The following is a 24,169-nucleotide window of genomic DNA, read 5'->3' on the forward strand; positions in this document are numbered from 1 at the left end:
TCACTACATGTATTTTTTCTCTCTGTAAAGCTAGGCAATCATTCCCTTGATGAAAACATCTCTTAACAGACCAAATGAGTTACACTAGAGTGGTATAATAATAAGCCGCAGTCAGCACTTTGAATGTGTTTGGTGAATGACTCATCATGAGACAGATGTTTTCAAGGTGTTAGGCTAATTTTCAAATAAGCACTTTCAAATTATTGCTTAGTTTAGAATCTTTTAAATCGTATGGTTTTTTTTAGATTTAAAATGTTGTTAACAACAACAACTACAACAACTACAACAACAAATGAAAAAGTTTTAGCTTCTGCAGTTTGTCTGTTATGGTCACGCTAAATTTGAACATTTATTACTGTCTGTTGTTAATCTCTAAATTATTATTTTAGAATATTATTTAAAATTATTATAAATGTATTATAGAATTTTTTGTAGATTTATTTAAATGACACATTATGTGTTAGAAAAATGTTAATATTAGAGCTTTTAATTTATTTTATACTTTTTTTCTTATATTAAGTATAAAAATAATAAACATATATTATTATTTTAGTATATTACTATATTATATATATGTATATATATATATATATATATATATATATATATATTATTTTATTTATGTATTTTTTTTAACATACAATTTTTTACATAAATATTTTCTAGATTTTACGATTCTTTACAGAAAAATAGCGTCAAACCTATGTTTTAAACTGTGCCAGAAAAAAATTTCCATTTGCATAAATAATAATAATAATAGTAAAAAATAAAAAAATAAATAAAAAAACTGATTAATTTGATCATTTTATTCTTGACGGTTAATGGCTTATATTCTAGGCAGCTTTATGGTTTCTGCCTGGACTTGAAGAAGAAGTGTGTCTGAGTGTACAGAGCCGTTCTCCCACAAGCAATTCTGCTTCTCACTGATTCCCACTGTTGGGAAGAACCACTTTCGGGCCCTTCGGTGGAGCCAAGACCAGATTTATCAGAGGATTAGGGTGTGAATCTGCTTCTGGGTCTGGACCACATACACTGAGTCCTGGGTTGTGAGGAGGAGGTAACACTGGGCCGCAGGTGGGGGGAGTTTAAGACAGAAAGTACTTGTGAACTTCTCTCCAACTTTAATCAGTTTCAGAGCAGAGCAAAGGTACTTTCAGCATGACTGCATATGGCCTGTAACTCTAAAGACAGACTCAGCACTTTTCTGTGAGAGACAGACGGGTAATTAAACCCTTGCAGCCTTGATTCACCTGCTTATAAGATCAAAGCACGGTCCGTTCTGGGGCTTTTCGTCTTTGGTCATCTGTTATCTCAACGGGGTGTCATTACACACGTGTTGCCTGTCATTACTTCACCCATATTTAGCCATTGGAAACTTTCCTGTCTGAAAGCAGGCCATGTGTATGGTTATATGTGTTTGTGTGAGTCAGATTACCTGTTAGTAATGGATACAGCGGTGTTGAGGAATAACTAACTAAAATAGAGATGTTAATAACATAACTACATTTTGACATTAGCTCAGATTTATTCAGAATAGTGCAGTTCTAGTCACAAGGTGAATAGCCATGAAGTGTGATGATATTGCTGTTTTGTTGTTTATTTGTTGCATTGTGTTGTACATTCAGGTATGCCTCAAGTTATGAGGCAATAATCAAACAAACATTCCTAGAATGCCCTTCCAATTCTAGGAAAGTGTAGTGTTGTGAATTTGAGTTAATTAATCAGTTAATGTGAATAGTTCACGTTACGTAACCTATTTATCATTTGATCAAAAAGAAATATTATTACAATTTTAAATGACTGTTTTGTATTTGGTTATATTTTAAAATGTAATTTTAATTCTGCAACGGCAAAGCTGAATTTTTAGTAGTGATTGATTACTCATGTCTTCAGTGTCACATGATTCTTCAGAAAAAATTTCTAATTTGCTGCTCAAAAAGCATTTATTGTTTTTATTATATTATATTATTTGTACTATAATAATAATAATAATAATAATAATATTATTATTAATAATAATAATAATAATAATTCACCCAAAAATTAAAATGACCACTTCAGAAAAATTATCACTTCATAAAGCCTTAATAATGCCATGTGGAACACTTTTTATGATGGATGGAAGCACTTTTTGGGGTTTCAAAATCTTGACACCCATTCACTGCTATTACAAAGCCAGGACATTTTTAATATAACTCTAATTGTATTCATCTGAAAGAAAAAAAGTCATATAATACACCTATTGTAGGATGGCTTGAGGGTGAGTAAATCATTTGGTACATTACATTTTTTTTTGATGAACTATTCCATAAATCCATGTGTAGAAATAGCAACACTTTTTCAGGATTCTTTGATGGAATAGAATGTTCAAACAAACATCATTATTTGAAATACAAGTTTGCATTCTGGTTACATAAAAGTTGAAAAGTAAAAAAGAAACGTTCTGAACAGTAGTGTACCATTACACATAATTTTATATGAAAATGATATATGAACAAATGAATGTGTGCTTCTATAACTATGAAGTAATTGTATTACAGTATCTGATACCTATTTGTAAATATTTGCAGAGCTGCTCTTTGTTAGAGGCTTGTAACAAAATATAGTTCTGAGAACTGGTTAGCTAAATTGAAACTAGCTTTTCAAGCTACACAGAAACTAGTCCAAGTAGTCTTTTTTAAAGAAGCTTTGTTGACTTTGGAATATGGACAGTGTTCTTCTACAATGACTGTCCTGGTTTTGAGAGGTGAGGGGGGCAGCGTGCTTTGCTTTGCTAGTCTAGTTTGTCTGTGTCCATTTACAGAAGTGCTTAAATCAGACGGATCCCTATTCAACACAAGCTCATTTAACACCCGCTTTCATTTAATCTAATTTAGAGTCTGTGGTCGGATTTGAACTGATATGGTGACCTCCTAAATATGTGCGGACTCTACAACCCAAACTATAATTCAGGTTGAAGTAAATCAACATAAAATACTGAAATTATAGCCCCCGTAAATATCATTTGGGCCACTATGATGGTGCATCTCCCACAGACGTATAATTTGTGGTGGCATTTTAAATCACAAGTGTGACAGGACACACATTCTTTATCTGTTTTCTTCTCTTTTACTGTCGCTCTATCTCACACACATACAAACACAAATCGTTTAGCTCATTCACACTCTTTCTCGTAACCTTTTTTCTGTCTCTTTTAGTATTCAGCCAAGACACCAGCACCAAGCAGTGGAAGTGTGCAGTTGTGAATGTGTGTTTATATAGGTTTGTGTAGGAATGATGTGAGGGATTAATGTCAGACATGCTGGGGCTCATACCGGGCTCCCGCTGTAGCGTCTTGGAGGCTTATCACAGTCAAGCATCTCTTTGTTCAGCTCACTCTCAGCACACACACGGACCGGAGACATGGCTTATGTAGCAAGGCATGATGGTCAGGTTGTGTTTGAAAGTGCTGAGCACATGCAGTTGGCGAGAAGTTTTTATCTCCCTGCAAAACTTCTACTTAACATCAGAAGCGCTTTGGGAGGGGTTGATACTGCAGGGCCTAAAGATAGAGAGGGGGAGACTAATTGATTAAGAGCTGTGAAAAAAGGATAAAAGGGATTTATGTCCTGTTTGATATCTGCGGAAGGGTCAGCAAGCAAGGTCACAGTAGCACCTCCTTGTGGCCAAATATAGCATGTGACACAGCCAGACCGTTCCAGTGACAGTAGAGATGTGCTGCTTGAATCAGTTCTGCTTTTTGGGTTATTCATGGGTTATTAAATGGGCTGACACAGTCATATCATCTTCTATACTCATAAGCTATGTTTGGAATACTGTAGCATACTATTTCTGCTGTATGCAGCATGTACTTTGTGCATTTATTTTTTAAATATACATTACCATTCAAAAGTGTGGGGTCAAAATTTGATTCATTTATTATATCAAACGTTTCTGGTATTCAAAATAATGAAGTTACATAAAAACAGAGTAACACAGCACAGTTTGCAAATTTTAGAGGGTTTTCTATCTTAAATTTAATTTTTGATGTTTCACACAGTGTGTAGTAAGCAGTACACTGATACTCGATTCTAGACAGAGTCAATGATCTTGTACAATCTTGTCATGCTCATTATTTGTCCTTGTTACTTTGCTTATACTTTTTACATTAGACTGTACACACACACATATATATATATATATATATATATATATATATATATAACATGTACTGTTGCTACTGTCCACTGTTTCACACACAATTTTTAATAACTACTAGGCATTGACCTTATATTCTGCATGGTATGCATAAAATATCTTATTCCATTCCAAACATACTGTATGGCCAGTGTTCTTATATTCTTGTCTTATTATTTGTTGCTTTTATCTTGTACACTGGACTGTATACTTTAGTAATGTAATATTTGTATACTGTCTATATAGTATTTTTTAACAAATACTGTAGCAAAATACAGAATATACTTTACAGTTTGCAGTAAAGTAGCCTTCCATTCTAAATGCAGCCAATGATCTTATTGTCTCGTCTCATTTCTTTGCTTGTGCTTTACACATGGGTATAATATTTAGCATTTACTGTTTCATGTACTGTTTTAAGCAAACAGGCAGTATACGGTATAATCCATTCAGGATATTTTTATGCATATGTTTTTTTCTCTTATATTTGTTGATGCACTTGAGTTTAGGTTGAAGGACGCCGGGCGAAGTGTAGAAGCACAGAGAAGTGTGTTAACTCTAATTAAACGAGAATCATAATGAGTAGCTCTCTCCACAGACCTCGAGCCACTTTCATGTGCTCAGCCTGAGCGACGAAATCCAGCCGGTGGCGCATAGAGGCGGCTGGTGACCAGACACTCACTGGATTGAGGTGTATAAAATGTTTAAGAGTAAAAAAAGAAAAAAAAATTTGTTCCAGCTTTAAAATCTTACTGAATGCACCATTTTTATAAAAAAGCCAATACAGATAATGAAACCAGTCTTGACTGGTTTGACTAAGAGAGTATCTTAGCAGATGTATGTTGTGTCTTTTACCATATTGCTGTTGCCACTTCTTTATGCAGTTAAAGCAATAAGCCACTCACGGCTGTGTGTTTCAGTGATAAGATCGCGTTTGTGAGTGTAAGTGTGGTTTCTATCCTGAGGTTGGTTTTGATGCCGGATTGCGTTGGCGGTCAGATGAGGGGCAGGCTGTCTCTCCCCGCCGTTCTGAGACAGGACTGGAATAGAGAGCAGTGCTATGCTGCCGTCACAGTAATTGGACCTAAATTGGTTAAATGAATGAGCCATTTCTGCTGCCTTGGTCACAGCTGAGGACAGGACGGACATAGGCTTAGGTTTCCAACCGGACGGGTCTGTCAGCATACAGATGAATGAAAAGAAAGAAATTAATTTACTGGAGACAGTGTGTGATTTTATTTTTTTCCCCCATCAGCAGAAGTGATGAGATCTGATGAATTTTGGTTGGAAAGCTGATTTGATTGTTTTGCTTCTAATTTACAGCTGTAGACAGTTGAAGACAAAACTTGACCTTTTCACCAAGCTGTCTTCTTGTCTGGCCTTCTTAGGTTTCAGCTAATTCAATCTCTATCCCAGCTCGAAAAAATGCACAGGCGTCAGCAGCGCGCGACAAAACCGTCACTAGCAATATGAACACAAATCGGTGCATTTACCTAGCATACTTTATTCTCAGCAAATGTGGTATAAACAAATATAAATGTAATACAAAAGCTATTGCAACACATAATCATGAATTGCAAATACAATGTTCCACGCAGTTGCCGCATACTTTAAAAATGTTAACATCTGAGGAGCTGCACATTCCGAACCATAATAATGGAAACACACTAAGAGTTTGTGTCCCATGCTGAGTGCTTCCTCTAATATATACCAACTGTTCCTGCTTATAGCTTTCGTTTGATGGTTGAAGGAGATGAAACCTGTCTGCTGTAATACAAGCAATAATTACACAACACTTTGTGTTCTGGAATATGCAGCGCAGGTGGCTTTTAGAGGCTTTTTGTGTAATCTGACTTTTTACAATGTTTATACATAACAATAAATTTACATTTTGCACCTGAATCAGAAGTTATCTACTGTGTGTTTCACTAGTGGCATCAAATGGCATTGCAATTACAGAATGGACAAATTCCAAATGCTATTTCTGTGCCCTTGAATGGGATTTTTTTTTTTTTTTTACTATCACGTGATTGTGAGTGTAAAACATGAGGTCTGTTTTTCTTTAGTTACGCCCCAGCAGTGAATGGCACTAATCTAAAGCTTTATCAGGATAGCCATGATTAAAGTACACAGAGCTAGTGAGAGTCAGACAGATATAGAGCAGTGGATTCAGATGGGACTAAACATCTATCTGCATCTCTCATCTCATTAATCTGCATTTGCTCCAATCTCACTTTCCTCTGGATCATCTGCACGACAGGTGCTCAGTGAGGGGCTCTGGGGGACCTTGGCTCTTTCTCAGTCTCTCTCTTTCTCTCTCTCCAATCTGTTCAGGGCCACTGCTGCTTGCCAGGGAACATCTGCATTCATCCAACGCCAGCCACCCTCTTCTTTCTTTTAACCTTTCTACCATTTCTTGCTATTGTAGCCATTGCAGCCTTATTCCTCACTTGTATTTCATTTGTTTTTTACTGCATGAATGATGTGTGACATTTTTCACACACAGGATAAAAAAATAGGTCATTAGTCATTTCTTTTTGTTTTCTATTTAGTTGCGGTTAGATTTTTTGAGCCCTCTTTACAAATGCAGGACATGTTTTAAAACAATTTCATTTAAAATGTATAAAGTAATAACAACAATAATAATTTGTATTAATACATATTATTATTATTATTATTATTTTTGTATTCCCATTATGCTGTCAAAGGGATGCAAAATAATGTTACTTTTTGTGTGTCATGATTATTAATAATGTCAATTTTTTTGTAACAGGAAAAATATACTGTCATTCAAATCAATAATTTAAAATAGCATTTACTTGAATTCAATTCAGCAAAAATCAAACAAAATAATGACACCAATTTGTACCCTTTATGTACTGTATGTATTCAAATTTGGAATAATGTTGCCCAGGGGAGCAGCCTGAGGCCAGAAACGCTGTGCTGTTCCCCTGGGGGGCCTCTCCGCACCTGAAGAAACCAAGTCACCGATTTCTCTTCCACTGAAACCAATTAAACTACCAACCTCCCGGTTTTGAAGGTGACCGGCTAACTAATGAGATACAGCTCAGTGCCTTTTATGCACGTTATAACAGTAGCATCCTTTTATTTTCCAGCCATCGAAAATCTTCCCTTTTATTTCCTTCCGTAGCTGTGTCAGCCTTGACCTCATCATGATTATTCCTTATCTCCAAACCATTTCATCCTTATCTCCCCCCGCGCTCATCACAATTACGCCAGCCCTCGGAAAATGGCAAACGCATGGCCTAAATAGGATTGCCAAGCTTCAGTATTAGAGAGCAGCAAGCACGCCTGAGATTCCATTTATCAGGCCCAAACAGGCTCCGAATTATTTGAGTTTGCTGAATCGCTTCCCCTCGCCTTTGATCTTCCCATGCCCTTCTCTCTATTTATAAACCCCTCCTCCCCCACTCTTTCTCCCGCACTTCTCCCATATCCACATGCAGCCCTGGATCACTTTCTCCCAAATCCTCTTCCCAAAGATTTCTTTCACACCAGCTCCTTTATTCCCGTGTGCATCTGTCCGTCGGCCCCCAGCTGCCCCTTCTCCTCACGATCTTTAAACGTGGTGATTACAGGCCCTGCGAGTGTTGCAGGATTCCTAGCATGCGACTCCGGTCCTCCACACCCTTCTCTAGCCCGATCAGGTTCCCGCAGCTTGTTAGGAGAATCAGACTCAGATACAGTAGCAGAACAACATCTCCCCCTGAGCCACATGGGCTTGATGAGGCTGTAAGACCGCTGGTACCATCATTAAGGCACTTTGTTTGTCAGCGGAAGATCTCAGTGTCCAATCAATGTGCTTGTTTGAAGCCAGTAGTCATTGTGCTGGTCTTTACTGGTTTGAATTCATGGAAGATGTGTTAAAGCCCCATACGTTATCTGAGCAGTACGACATCTTACTCACGTTTTTGTAAATGCATGACATACGCGCACTCACATGCACTTACCCCGTCATAGTGATTTACAGTGTGAGCTGGGCCCTGAAAGTGTTCTTTAATTTAATGAGGTAATTATACACTAGGGGCAGGAAGCAGACTGGACCTGATTTATGCATGCTGGCCATGGTGTTTTGTCACATACTTTGACTCTGCTGCAAGGACAACTGTCCCCCAAACGCTTTGAGTGCACTCATGTTCTGTTCCCCTCTGTGTTCCCTCTACGTCTTTCCCTCGTTGTCAACAAATCTGTGCAGTTTCTCTGCTGGCATGTGGACAGACTAAACAGGCTTGGGTCCTCTCGTTGGATCAGTCACACATGTCCTGAATTATGTCAGCACTGTATTGCAGTGACAAGCACACAGAGTGGCAGTGTACATTAGAGCTTAGTATTCTGTCTTGTTTATGTGGTTGAAGGGCATAGTTCCATTCAAACAAACTCTTTCCTCTTAGCCAGTTAAAAGGAAGATGCACTTAAGAATTAGTTGTATAATTATTATATATACTGTTTGAATCACCTCACTTGCAATTCATAGTGACAATGGTTTTAAAATGTTACAAAAATATTAAAATGCAAAAGTTGTTATTCAGTAATATTCTTTAATGAATCTAGCATCACAGTAACCAAACATGTAATGCCAGTATGAATTCTGAATGTGAATGTAGTGTATACTGAATACAAGGAATTCACATCATCATGTAAACAGTATGAGCAGATTTGGTTTCTGTTCACTAGAATCATTGTTTTTTTTTCTCCCTTTCAACCCTATAAAATTTGGGATTGGTAAAAACTCTGATTATATGTTTCTGTGATTATATTTAATGAAAATATATATTAAATAAACAGCACCAAGTAAAGTAAAATAGACAGAATGTTTAAAATATTAAAATCAGATTTTTTTTTATTTACAATTTTAAACATTTAGTTTATTTGTATGGGCTAACTAGTTAAGGACTAAATGTTGGTTTGTGGTTAATAATAAACAAATGCAACCATTCAAAAGTTTGGGGTTGTTAAGTTTATTAATGTTTATGTTTTTGAAAGAAGTTTCTTAGCTGCCATATTTGAATGAAATAGTTCCTGTGATGGTAAAGCTGAATTTACAGCAGCAATACCCCAGTCTTCAGTGTCACCTAATCCTCCAGATACCATAAAAAAAAATCTCATAAATTCAAAACTAATGTGTGATAATAATGTAATAAATAATGGCTTAAATGTCAGTCTTTCTGGCATCAGAAGACTTGAAATACAGCGAATGAGCCAGAAGGATCACTTTCTTGATATTTTATTGTGCTTTTATGGTGTATTGTTTGGAGCTTGAAAGCCCCTGATAACTATATAATCAAAGAAAATCTCTCTTTTGGAACAAATAACAACATCTGAAGATAAGCAAATTACACAATTTCCATTTTAGGTGAACTATCTCTTTAAGGCACACTGCAGCACTTTTGAAGAGAACCGTTTGCAGCAAAAGGGAATATTTAGAGAGTGAGTGGTTTGTTGAGCACTGCATCAGGGACCAGCAGTGCCCAGAAGCGAACACTGGCACTTTCTCTCTCTCACCAGCAATCTTGCAACCAGTCTGCCTCCTTATTCTTGCTGTTCTCCTTCTCTCCCTCACTCTTTATCTCCCTGTGTGCTGTGCAGCCAGTGAGGAGTCTTGCAAGCCTAATTTGAGTTAATGATGCCAGGACTCATGCAGGCCCGAGGCTCCAGCAGGAGAGCAGGAGGAACAGCTGTGGCCAGGCTGAGACAGCGTATCTCTCAATCTCTATTCCTCCTTCATTCTTTCTCCTTGCGCATCTTGACATGTGTGCCCACAGCAGCTCATCCTAATGACATCTCCTACGTGAGGAAACCATCTCAGCTGCGCTAGGAAATCAGGAGAGAGTAGTCTTGACGAGCAATCTTGAAATAGAAGCCGAGAAATCATCCAAGATTAAGAAGGAGACAGGCAGCGAGGGGAAGAGGGAGAGAGATAGAAGGGAACAGATTTAAGACTGCAGGGAATTTTGAGGCGAGGAAAATCCAGCAGCAGAAATTAAGCAGCTTAAAGTAACTGCTCGCTAAAGCTTAATTCTTATGAGAGGGTCCTCACACGGTCTCATGCAAGAGGTTGCGCGGGCTGTAAAGGATAAGAGAAGACAGTCTGACAGGGAACAGAGACTCAGTGACGTGGATTGGAAGACAGAAACAGAGAGAGAGAGAGATAGAGGGGGCTGTTTCATAACCAAATGTTGACATCTCTCTGATGAGTTTTGTGTGTCAGTACAGCCACCTCTGAGCCTCCGTGTTTTACCTCAGTACTTCATGAATGTCAGAATTTGAGCAAAGGCTCTTTATTCTGGCTTGATGTTACGAATTTAACCCAGTGACAAGATACTAAGCTCATTCGGAAAGTTTAAAGAGAGAATTAGTGTGTTTGGCTTCTTTAACTTCTTTCTTCTTGTCTCTGCAGGAAGCATCAACCGAACAGGGGCGATCCCTACGTTTCTGCGGACCCCCACAGTCCTCCAGCCTCATCTGGATATGAAGCCCTTCCTACAGTTTCCGATGGAGACTCAGCCTCCACACAGCGTTGGGCTCTTCCACAACTTCAATGCGGTGAGATTAGGCCTCTGAAAACCTTGCTGCATTATTGCATTACTCTTAAAAAAAACAACAAATATGCTATATTGATTATAGGTTTTTATCTATATATTTTAAGAGAAATATAAGAAATATAGTATTTTGTCCATACAATGTAAGTCAATGGTCATCAAAACAGGTTGGTTACCAACATTCTCGACATTCTACAGAAGAAAAAAAAAGGTACACAGGTTTTGAACAACATAAATGATGAAACAGTTTTCATTGTTATGTGCACTATCCAAGTATTTCCTGAAAATATTCCCCTCCACTATTCAGATCTGGTCTATTAATGTCATAATATGTTAATGTGTCCTTGTTATGAAATAGGGATCGGATTAAAGAAAAGATGACCTTAAATATTATACCGGGGTTGTTTGTGTATTTGAATTTGCCTGGCTGCTGTCTGTTGGACGCTGTAATGTTGTGAGTTCTCTCATGTCATCGTGACTTATAGCTAATCATTTTGATTAGCATGCAGCTCGTTTCACTCTCTCAGCACTTTTACTCCGAGTCTGTTCTGCACATTTCCCAGATTGCATTCTGTTATGTAAATGAGGATGCTGGTCAGCAAATTGAATGGGAAAGGTTAGTCGTGGGATCCAGCCATGCCAGAAATGTCCGTCATTTGTATTCTCTCTCCTAAATTCCCTGTATTTGCCTGCACTTGTTGCCAATGTGAAAGATGGCCTGCCCTTTGGCACAGTCTCGTAACACTGAGAAGGGAAAAACACTCTCCCCATGCCAGCTCAATAAATCCACATCACACATTGCCTTCCAATTCTGCCACATTATTATCTTTTTAGTAAGAGCCAAGGGATGTTTAAATATTTTGAAATATGCATGAGCTTGTGAAAGAGTCAGCATCTGAGAGCTTAACTACTGTCTTGTGTACTTCCGCCATTTATTTTATATTCATACACTGAGCTGTAATCTTTAGATTGAGGCAGCTTTAGCATTGCACCAGGCTATTAATCACTACAGTTAAAAGCTCAATGTGAGAGTGACCAGATGTCCGAAGGGGGAATTCTTTTGATGCCCAGTAGGTGGCGTTGTTGGCGAGGCTGGAAGGACAGGCTGACCTCTCTCTCTAGGACACCACTGAAAGCACACTGCAGTGTTTACGCCATTGCCTGATGGAATACTGGCATTTAAAGGAATTCACTCACACAGACTGTGATAAATATATATATAGGCTTCTATTGACGTATTATACTAGGTTTTATCAGTTGTCTTTTGACATTTGAATATTATTTGATTTAAAATGAGCATCCACTGAACTCTATCTTCACTTTACATTTATAATTATTAATTTTATAATATATACACAGTATATATATATATATATATATATATATATATATATATATATATATATATATATATATATATAGATGCATAAAATGCATAGAATACATTCAAAATGCATAATACAAAATGTGTTACTACTTATTAACTTAATTGTCAAATATTAGAAATGAAAATCAAATGTGCACAATGTAATAATAATCAAATGTGCTCATACAGTTTTGTTTGAAAGTCTATGGTGTGTTTGAAAGTATGTTTGAGTCTATTGAGTCAGTTCATCCCAAGAAGTTCTCTTTCAGATTTCAACAAATTCTTCTCTTACTTGAAAGTACCACAACGCTTGCATGAACGTGCATTGAAATAGTTGAATAAAGTCTTTATTTTTGTTTTCTTTGCACACAGAAATTATTATTGTAGCTTCATAACATTAAGGTTGTGTCACTGATGTCACACTGTCACAATTTTAATGATGTCCTTACTACCTTTCTAGGCCTTGAACATGGTAGTTGCATTGCTGTCTATGCAGGGGCAGAAAGCTCTCCGATTTCATTAAAAAATATCTTAACTTGTGTTTCAGTCTTACAGGTTTGAAACAGAATGAGTAATTAATGACAGAATTTAAATTTGTTTGTTTAAACTATGCCTTTAAATCTTTTTATTTATAGTTACATTTTATTTATAAAAAACATATTACATCTCCTTATGTAACTTTAGTGTAGCTAGCTTTAACAACTTCTTGTTTGTGCTTTGTTATAAACAAGAACTTTTTTTTTTAATCTCTAAATTATGATTAGCTTTGTTTGGCAGGCTGCAGTTTCAAAGCTTCCCCAGCGCTGCTTGTAAACACACAATTTGTCAGCTGTGCTAAAGTTGTTCCGTCTGGAATCGCATTCATGTTGGCCTGATCAAACAGACTTGAAGCTGTATTCTAGTTCAAAGTATTTTTCAAAAATGTGTGGGTTTGGCCAAATAATTATATTGCTTTGTAAATTTCACCAATATCAGAGGCTTTTGAACAGCTGTAGATAGAGCCGGGGTGGACCCCATTCTTCCATTCCTCTACAGTCCAGCTGTAATTTGTCTTTAATGTGATTTGGCTTCTACCTGCCTGTCTGAGACAATGTGCCTGCAGGCACTGAGGCACCTGAATAATTTATACCAAGCAGCTGGTTATGGCGTGGAAATGCAGAAAACCTCCCTCAGACACTCGCTTATTCAGCAGAATCAGGAATTTCAGAGGCGTTAAATCGGACGACTCTTGTGCCAACTTGTTGCATTTCACCTGCAGCCTCCTTCAAGTAAAGCCTCGCTTTCTTTCACTCGCAAAAGGTGACGTTTATGTGCACAGCTTGCCAATTTTCCTCACTGAGTAATGCAACTCCACGTGGACTTTTGAGCTGAAACCTTTTGGCTGCATGCACATTACCTCTGATGACCCCCTCGGAAACTGTAATTTTTGACCTTAATAGCTGGAAGTTTTAAGATATTTTTAGTAGTTTTATTCATTTCGCCTGGGTCGCCGCTGTATTGTTTCCACATGTTTTGTAGAGGTATGTGGCAATAGCGAGAGGACCGTCATGACAGGGGAGCCAGATGAGGGCTGAATTGTGCAGCTTGTGCTTTTGACAGAATGAGGGAGTGGAGGGTGATTTGGGGAGTGAGAAAGGAAAAAAAAACAGAGGGAGTGCATGACATTCTTAGTGCATCTGGGCAAAATAAGCAGTCAGTGAGGGAGCATGTAGAACAGAAAGTGGAAGGAGATCAGTGAAAGAGAGCACAGGAAAGAATGACAGAATTTATTATTGGAGTAAAAAATATGGGAAGGAACGAAAAGTAAGTAAGAGACAGGGGAAAATTAAGAGATAGCATCCAACCAGGAACGTAATCTTGGCTTGCTGTGAAGTGTCGGGAAGGATGGAGGGAAGAATGGAAGGAAGGTGGATGAGATTAAGCAACGGAGAACAAGAAACCAAACCATAACGGCAAGAGTGATGACCGAATGTGGAAAAGAAGCAGCAAAACTAGGAAGAGAGACAACAACTAATCATATCTTGGACCTGCAAACACAAGAATCGCTCGCTGGCGTCCCCAGAAGGGGGCACAGAAGCGTGTGAATGTGGGAGAATCAGGTGGTGAGGTGGGACAGCTAGGATCCCTTCTGGATGAGTGACACTCTCACACACACCCTCCCAGACACAAACACGAGCTCCCTCAAAGAGGATCCAATGCAGCTGCCAGATCCAAGCGCTTCTGAGGATAAGAAGGTGAGTGCCCTTCGGTGAAATAGCTCAGGCAGAGATGTGACAAAGCTGAGAACTTTTCTCTGTATAAAGCGCTGGATGGTGAACAGCATTTATTAGCTTTGTGGGATATTTTATGTGGCATTGCACCTTCTTCTGTATTTGAACACAGTGCATTTTGGGCTTGTGGTGTTCAGCAGGCTGAAACAATCCATGGTTTGTATTAAATGACACAAGATCTTTTTTTAATCTAAATTACATTATGATACTTTTGTAAGGGCATATTTCTTTTAAAAGGCTAGTTCACCCACAGTTCCTCGTTCACTTTTATTCTGTTTCAAATCTATATGACTCTGTTTGGCACGACACAGAAGAAGATATTTTAACAAATGTTTCATGTGTTTTTGTCCTTTACAAAAGCTGTAACTGTGGCAGTTACTTTTCAAAAAGGTGCATTTTCATTTAGATTTTTAGATACTAATGTACTATATACAATAATAACATGTTACTTTAAGGTACTGATATTGACTTATGGTACTGATATGATACCGTATGTTCCACAGAAGAAAGAAAGCCATAATGGTTTGGAATGATACAAAGCCGAGTAAATGATGGCAGAATCTCATTTTTTTGCGTACACTATCCCTTTAAGGGGTCATTAAAAGGTCTGTGCTTTTCTAATGAGAAGAATCTGGCTGTTTTTGAACAGTTATCAGTTTATGGGATGTGGTTTTCCAGGGGGAGCATCGGGAGGTCATATGACAGACACTGTGCTAGCCAAATGGATAAATGTAACATGCGCTTTTACTTGCTGACTTTGATAATTAGTATAGATGCAGTGTCTGCCAATACTATAAAAACAGCATGTTGGAGAAGCTTTGATAAAACCAGCAATATTTCACATACTGGCCTTTAAAGGGACAGCTAAAAAATAATCTCCATTGTTCCAAAATGTTTATATTGTGTGTCCCTCAGAGTATCTTTTGGTCTGCAGAAGAAAGTCAGTCATGTTGGTTTGGAAAGACATTAGGGTGAATAGATGATGAGCGAATACACATTTTCGGGTGTGCTATGCCTCTAAAGCATCTTTCAGCTGTGGTTTGTGGGTTTCTTTAGTTATTCTTGAAGCATCCTCATAAGCTTTATCATAACATCATTTGCACTGGAGGAAATTTGTTGGGATAGTCTTGAGCCAAGATGTCTCCCTTTTCCGAGAAAGTCGGAGGAGTAAATCACCACCAGCAGAAAACCACTTCACTGCAGTTCTCTTTTTACTTCACAACGTGAAGCGTGATTGACCAACACCCAGGATTTTGGTCTATAGATGCATGTCAACATCTGTATGTTATTAAATCTTGATTAGAAGGGCTTTCTGAATTCAAACACAGCCAGCAGAAAAAAAAAGATGTGAGCCTTTAAAAGTTATCATTCAGGCCTTTTATTTTTTCCAGTGGAACCCGTCGCAGCCCCTCCCTGGTCCGTTTCCTCGCCGAGGCTGTTAGTATTGACAGTTGTATCTATTGATGTGTTCTAGCTGGAGGTGTTCTGATTACCCAGCTAACTGCCAGCTTCACTTAATCCTCTGGAGATTCATGAAGGCAAAGCCACAGAACAACATCATCGTGGCAAATCCAGTGCCTGTCTGACTGATGTAGTGTGGACTTTGTACATGCACCACAGCACCATGGCCCTCCACGGATACGGCTGCGCAGAATCAAGTTTTCAGGCCTGTGCCAAAAGAGATTAGAGGCAAAATTCTGAGGAAGTCCGGTGCAAGGCCTGCTAACCCACAAATGAACCAAATCTCAGCTCTCTGTGTGTTTGCTTCTAGGGGGCGTTGCTTGGATATGATCCGTTTGCAGATTTTCAAAATGTTTTTGTTTAACTTAGAGAATATTATTTTCAGCCTCTCCCCGTCTTTCCCAGCCAAGAGAAGATGTTCCAAACTGGCCCGTCTTAGACTATTGTTCTTAGAAGTTGGAATGAAAAGCACAACCATTATAGATGTTTTTGAAAGGTTAAACATTTTCTTTCTGTAACTAGATGTACTGTGTTACTTTCTACTTCATTAGTCAAATAATAATAATAATAATAATAATAATATTAATAAAATTATTAAATCAAGTTGGTCAGAAAGACAGTGTTGATGAATTTGTTGTCAATGTACATAATGAAGATTAACTGCATCAAAGTCAAAATATTTGATTAAATGAAATGACACTATCAGGCAAATAATAATGGTAGGAATCATATAACAAGCAGCGAACCCAGACCACAAGGCCAAAAGATTTTTGGACTGCAACCATCAGGCTTTGTGCATTAAGCTGGTCATAAACAGAGGCTTAGCCTTTGGCGCTATTTGATGCGGTACTTAGGATAACTGGTTACATTTATTTTAAATTATGACCTTTTACATGGTGGACACCGATCTAACAGAAACAATTTAAAGGATAATATGTGTGTGGAATATGTACATAAATATTATTGTGTAAGTAATTATTTAAAAATATATATATAATATAATATAATAATATATTCTATTAATTTATAAAATATTATATTTAAAACATACTTATACATATTTAAACTGTTTAATAGACCTGGGCCAACATTTATTATCTAATAATTACAATACTATAACAAATGCATTGCTCATTGTTCCTTAATGTTTGTTTTGGGTTAAATAACAGAGACCTTACTGTGGTATTTATACTACTATATATATATATATATATATATAGTTAAAACTAAATATATGGTTATAATGATAGATAGATAGATAGATAGATAGATAGATAGATATGGACAACAGTTGTGCAGGAGATTCGCTGCTCACCCTGACTTGACCTCACAGGTGTCCTGACTCTTTGCACCATATGGCCGCCCTTAGCCATGTTCTGCAGCCACTGTACTGCCACCTAGACATTTCCATCAACATGATTAACGACCTTGTCTGTCTAATGGGAGTCGGACCAGAGTTTAGTTTCACACGTCCTTTCTCTTTTCCCCTTTCCCTCTTTCTCTTTCTCCTGTTCTGTATTCAGATGGATCCTGTTCAGAAGGCAGTGATCAACCACACCTTTGGAGTCCCACTGGTGAAGACCAAACGGCCAATCATTTCCTGTAATGTCTGCCAGATCCGTTTCAACTCGGAGGTAAGGTATCTGATATTGGACCGTTTGACTTCATGCATGTTTGGTGTTTTACTCAAACGGCTTGCTTTATTGAAGATCTGAAATGGTATGTAGCATTCTTCGAGTGAGATTTCTATGTAATATGAGCGTTATGTTTATACTGCCGAGATATTTTGCACCCTCTGCTTTCTAGTCCGGAAATAGCCAACGGCAAATCCTCTTTGAAGTACAGTATCCGCAAAGCACATCAGAGTGGAAGCTAACAGCATGAAGTGTTTTTTTCTTTCTTTCGACGATTAAAACTATTTTTTCTGAAAACCTCTCTCAACACAAAGTCTTTATGAAGATATTATATCCGCAAGTAAGAACGAAAACGACTTCCAATTTTTCATTTTCAGACTTGCCACAGTAATTTATTGCAAGATCCGTATCGCACATTATGCCGTTCCAATATTCTTCATGCATCAATGAAAGCAATTATTTTAGTTGTTTATGCACCAAATATCTGCTACGCTTGTTGGGGGAGAAACTTTAGCCTGAAATATTCTGGGCTGAATTCGGTTGCAGCTGTGGCAGACACTGTGACATGTGTGAGATTAGTAACGGAGCAGGACCTGGGAGTGCCCCACTAGCCTGCGCTATTTTTATGGACGGGAACTGTAATCATGGGCAGAAAGTGGCTTTCTTGGTGTGAGTCTGTAATCTCGGCCCTCCAATCGAGCAGATGTATGGCTTCCTTTAAACCACAGCCACAGGGAATAAAAGACAGGGAGAAGATGGAGAGGCCAAGCTTGCATGTGGAGACCTGCAGAAGTTGCTTGTAGCCTAGCTCGCTTTTAATGATTCACGGGGAGACAATTTGAGACTCAGCAATTCTGTGAAGCTATTGGACTTTAGAGTTGTAGTTAGTTCAAGGGAGGTGAAGATTAGATTGAAGTTTTATACTACAGTTATTTTTCTCATCTAATGTTGCTTTGTTTTGGTTCACAGTAAATATCCTAGACGGTTGTTATTTCAGATATAAATTCCACATCCTAAAGTGCCATCCAAAGATGCTTTTAGTTTACAACCCAGTTCATGTGTCAAACGAGTTTGACACATATACAAGCGTGCTTGTAAATAATAATGCATGTTGTTCAATAAACCTTAAGCTCTTGACTGATGACTGGACATCTCTGACACCTGCAGCTGTCCTGGTTTGTAAACAATATTCATATTCTTTCAACACCCCTGTTTTTACAATGTCTCCCTGCTTGGCATCACTGCATTTAACGAAACACAAATTTAGGCACGCAATACTTTCCATGAAAAAGGTAGAAAATGGGGCCTGCTTTCTTTCTCTTTATTTATTTGTTTAATTGAACATTTTGTCATCATTTACTCATTAGAATAGTGAGCAAATGATGACAGAATTTACATTTTTTGGGTGAAGTATTGCTTAAATGCCCATTTAAATCCCATTAATCTCATGGTATTACTTTTGCAATTGTAATTGACCCACACACTTTGTTACTGTTGCTATGTCTGACAAGCCATGAAGCTCTCACGCTAAAAAGGACACTGACAATGTGCCAACAGACAAGACAGAGCAGGTTACTTTAGGTATGAAACAAAGTCAAAGCTTTTTTTTTTTAAGAAATTGTAACAATAAATACTGTTTTGTGGCTCTTTAATGTCTCATGACAGATCACTGGAGCACCTCAGATCAAGCAGCACCTGAACTGATCATCTCTTCCTCTTTACTATCATGAAATAAACATGAATGAACATGAGAAAGTATCTTGTTTCAACTGCAGAAAGACATCAATACACACCTTTTATATGTTCAAGTGGAGCAATTTCACCGATGTTTTGTAATGTTCTTTATGTGTATTTATTTATTCATTTATATAACACAATAATGGTTTAAAAAAATTTGTGGGGTAATTCTGGGGGTACAATTTGATGTGAAATTTGATTCATTTGCATTTATCTAGATTAATCGCCACATTGTTCATTGCAATTAAAAAAAACTATTGAATTGCTTGACAGCCCTCTCTCTCTCTCTCTCTCTCTCACGATCTCTTTATATACATAGTTCTCACAACATTGAAACAATGTAGTTTTTTATTTTTTTATGTATTGTATCTGTGGAAAGAGCCACATACACACATTCATCATCCCACATACAAACTCACACATTATTTTTTCAGTGTCTTAACATTTTTAATGTCACGTTGACCAATCAGCAGTGAGAAAAAGACAGAAAGATCAAAAGAAAAGACATCAAAGAATTGCGAGTTCTGATGTTGTATTAGACATTGTGCTGCGTCTTTCATGCATTGTTGCACTGGAAATGATTCAGCTACAGTACATTAAGAGATTAAATTATACAATGCCATCTTTCATTAAATGGTTACACGGAGCAATGAGTCTACTTTTTGTTCCTCTACTATATGCTGAATAAAGCATTGCTTTTGTTCCCTTGAAAATATCTATTCTCTTGCCTCCTTCCCATCATCATTTCACGCTCCATTATGGATTCATAGATTACTAACCCCCAGTGCCGATAACTGAGGACATTTGTAGTGGAAAAAGCAGACTATTGGCTGACAGCGTGTGTTATCTGATGCATTCATCAAACTAGTGGCTCATAGTTATCTTATGAGGTGCTGCCAGTGTCCCTCTGTCCCTTTCTCACTAGCGCAAGATGGAGGTATAACCTTGCCGCTCTGCAGAATTGATGTCACCATATTGTGTCTCACCATATTGTTGCTGCAGGACAGGGCTGACTGCATGTCCCTCCTCTGCCAGAACTGCAGTGGCCCGCCGTTGTCGCACAATTTCCGTCATTCGCTGACTGGCTTCCCATCACTAGGGCAAATTAACTTCCATATGCGTGTTGAGCTTCATCATAGGCCACAGCTGTCAATCCACCTTTTGCAGACCTTTCCCATTGTTATTGTTGTTATTGTATTTTTGTTGCGTTACATACTGTTCACATGTGGTTCGATGAGACCGAGACAATCTGTGTCCTAATTTGTCCTTGGAAAAGTTCTTTGTGCTCCCTGTTTTTTCACCGTTGTGCTTAGTTTTTTGTTTTTGTGCTCTCAAAACCAACTCATCTGTCAACCCTGTGCCATCTGGACGAGAACTTTCCTCATTTCCTTATTCTATAGATAGCGCTGCATTCATACGAGCACTTCATTCTCATTGGCACATCATGGATTTGGTTTGGTACTTGATTTGTATTCATTTCTAATGGCTGAGGTATTCTTCACACATAATGTATGCCCTCTCTTGTAAGTCGATTCATTGAGAAAGCATTCACTGAGAATTTCCATTGAACGGATTCTGTATGTGGGTTCAAAGAGTTCAAATGTAAAAACTGGGTTTGTATTGCTAAAACTGGTCAGCTTATCTTATTGAATTAGAGTTACGAACTGACCAAAAGTGTCAAGTGTCATTTTATCAGACAGGCTGTCACAAACTTTTTTACTGGGAACAAACCACTCAGTTCCATGAAGGGTCCTCAAACATGAATTCTTCCACCAGTGTTGAAATACTCTGACAGAGAACTGAACTGCTATTCAGCGGTGACACAACACCATCACTGAATTTACTGCATGAAATAGACCGCTTGAACAGTGTAGTCTGATTGCGCAATACACAACTCCTACGAACCTTTTCTTTGTATTGAATTAAAAATATGCTGTGCAATATGTGATGAATATTATGAGCCGTTTTTTTAGGAAGCAAAAACAGTTAGCGGAACCAATATATTCTGACCCCCCCCCCCCCCCCCCCCCCCGAAAGAAAATTTGTTTGATCATCAGACAAATTATTTTAACGAAGTTTATTTCAGTCAATCAAACAAATACAGCTTGCAACTAATTGTATGAAATACTTTTTTAAAGATGCACTAGATGAGTTTTGTTATAGGTTTTTCTTATTTTTTTATTTGTCTGTAAAGAAATGTGTAAATGTAACCACATATATTGTTTTGGTATTTTTGTATAACACACAGTACAGGTAAAACTAATTATTTTATTGCATTTATAACATCTGTGTAAATGCATTTTCTCAAGAATTAAAAATTGATATTTATCGTTATATTAATCGTTAAAAGTAATTGGAACCAGAACCGAAAGAGTTAAAAAAATCGTTGGAATCTCCAGTATTGACATATCTGTAACTCATGGTTGTGATTACCGCCCTAGACTGAGTCTGTCCTTGCACATGGCAATGGCATGAACTGTGTTTTTCATTTGTTCTTGGATGTGAAAGTGGATTTTTTTCTTCACTCCATTGCAAGTATCATCAGTTTTACATTCCTTAACTCATATAGCTTGTTTTACTTTCTTTTTCTGTCTGTGTGATCTCTGTCTGCACCTGTGCTTTAACCCCATATCCACTGAGCTTTCTGGCTCCTGCCAGAGACCCATTTCCTCCTTAATCCCAGAGATCTGTGCTCTTTTAGTGCCTCTTTCCCACATCCTCCTCAGTTTCCTCTGTGCTTTAGAAAAGCAGCTCCTTCAAACCCCTGAAGGCTTCGATTACAGACCTCCAGCTATATAAGGCTCTGTCATCACCAATTACAGCCCACAACCTGCCACAACAGACAGGAAGGACCAACCTAATGCCATTCCCTCATTGCAAGTGTACCCTAACTGTCTCTGAGGGCCTATCCTAGCTGTCTTAATCTCTTCTGTTCCCATGAGTCTCTGCAGGGGTTCTGTGCCTCTTCTAATGTTGTGAGCGTCTGAGCCCTGGATGACACTCTGGTATGAGTCTCTTGGTCTTGCTCCCAGTGTCTGCAGCAACTGTTGTCAACTCATTCTCGGTTTCACACAACACATAATCCTGCCACTTAATAATCATCATGTTTGTCTTGATGGGATGCATTCTGAAGTCATTGCTGTTTTGGGAAGCCGCTGCTAGTTGATTTGTTTGTAGCGTGCTGCTGGGAGGCACGTCAGATACGCGTTGTGCTGCGTGGCGGCTCCGCTCCCCTGTAACGAGGATGCAGACTACAGGCGACAGCTCCTGTGTCGGTGTTTCTGGAAATATCTCTTAATGTGTTCCTGCTAGAGGTCAAGTCAGCATGATTGATGAGTGGACAGACTGTGCCACATCAGAGATGTGGAATTGTTTATGCAGATTAGAACTTTCACAATAGTCAAGTCAAGTGTCTTGTGTTTCCTTTGGCTCTGTCCTGTTTATGCACTGACTGCTGAGACTGCTAAATATATCCTTTTGCTTAACAATGGTCACATTTTCTGTTGCGTCTCTTCATCTTGACTTATTCAAACACAGTGTTAATAGTAAATCATAGAAACAGACCTCATATTCATTGTAATTATATAACTAATTTTGTCAATTTGTACATGTTTATTATTAGCATTGTAGTTATATAATTAAAGTATAATAGTATAATAATAATAATAATAATTTCTATTAAAATAATATTGAAATTACAAAATAGCTTAAAATTATAACAAATTAAACTGATTATATAATTGATGTAAATCAATATAAATGATTATTACTATTTTATATTCTTCTCTTTACTATTATCATTATTAAATTACATTAAATCAGAATAAATATTATTTGTCATGGTTAATGGTATAAATACTTACATAAACAATATTTTATTTCATTTATAACATCTGTGTACAAGGTCTGTTTAAGACATTTTAAAATTGACATAACTTTTTTATTTTAAATAAATATTTAAACAAATCAGACATTTAAAAATGAATAAATTTTTATAACATTAAAATTACTTATTATAAATTATAAATATAATTATAAATGATATATAGCCAGAATACACATTGTTTGTCATGAATAATGGTTATATATGTAATATATATATATATATATATATATATATATATATATATATATACATACACATATATATATATATATATATATATATATATATATATATATATATATATATATAAAACATAAAATTATACATTTATTATCATTATGTATTATGACAATAAACTTGTATTAAAATATAGAAATATTGTATAATTACTGCTAATTTAATTATTATATTTTATATAGAATGGTTTCATGATCACTTTTAACTACAGTGCTGAAATCACTTCATATTACTACTATACCATTTCACAACTATATTATCTAAACAATTTTATACACAAAATAAATAACATTTTATTTTATTTGAAGTTTATTCGTTTGATTTTTTTTGTGGGCTTTACTTTATTAGACACATCTAAAAGCACATAAACAGTGTTACAGTCACAGGAAATGGATTCCATGTGGCATCAGTGTCCAGGGACAAGCATGTAGGTATAAGCCCATTTAATTCCTCTTGGACAGGTCATCCAGTAAAAGATGTCAAATATGGCCTGTGTCCTGAGCTTTAAAAACGTTGTAACTCTACCTGTTTTGTTTGTGTACCTCTTTGAACGTTGCATTTATAGAATGTTTAAGCAGCATTGTCTGTGTTTGTTTCAGAGTCAGGCCGAAGCCCACTACAAGGGGAACCGTCATGCTAGGAGAGTCAAAGGCATTGAGACCTCCAAGAGCCGCCCACAAGAGAGTGACAAACCTCCACCCGGGCCCATCTCATCCCCCTCACCGACGGGACCCTTACTGGCCATCTCAGATACTGACCCCAGCAAAACTGGTAAGAGCTTGAGGATAATGTAAAACATGCACATCTGGTTGTCTCTGCTCACTCACACAGAACGCTTGGGAAGA

At 37.4% G+C, this 24,169-nt stretch overlaps 1 protein-coding gene across 3 annotated transcripts in view; it reads left to right on the plus strand.

Annotated features, from left to right (window-relative positions):
- The window catches only part of znf385a (zinc finger protein 385A), a 73,605-nt gene that overhangs the window by 33,255 nt on the left and 16,181 nt on the right, over positions 1-24,169 (plus strand). For 2 of the 3 annotated variants that reach the window (XM_052594705.1, XM_052594706.1), the window contains exons 2-4: positions 10,592-10,737; positions 17,354-17,464; positions 23,924-24,095. In XM_052594705.1, the coding sequence (XP_052450665.1) occupies positions 10,592-10,737; positions 17,354-17,464; positions 23,924-24,095 (429 nt within the window). Of the gene's footprint in view, positions 1-10,591; positions 10,738-13,671; positions 14,334-17,353; positions 17,465-23,923; positions 24,096-24,169 lie in introns of those variants that run through there. The other variant, XM_052594707.1, reaches the window with a different exon arrangement.

The sequence above is a fragment of the Carassius gibelio genome, chromosome B23, assembly GCF_023724105.1.
Source record: "Carassius gibelio isolate Cgi1373 ecotype wild population from Czech Republic chromosome B23, carGib1.2-hapl.c, whole genome shotgun sequence".
Lineage (NCBI taxonomy): Eukaryota > Metazoa > Chordata > Actinopteri > Cypriniformes > Cyprinidae > Carassius > Carassius gibelio.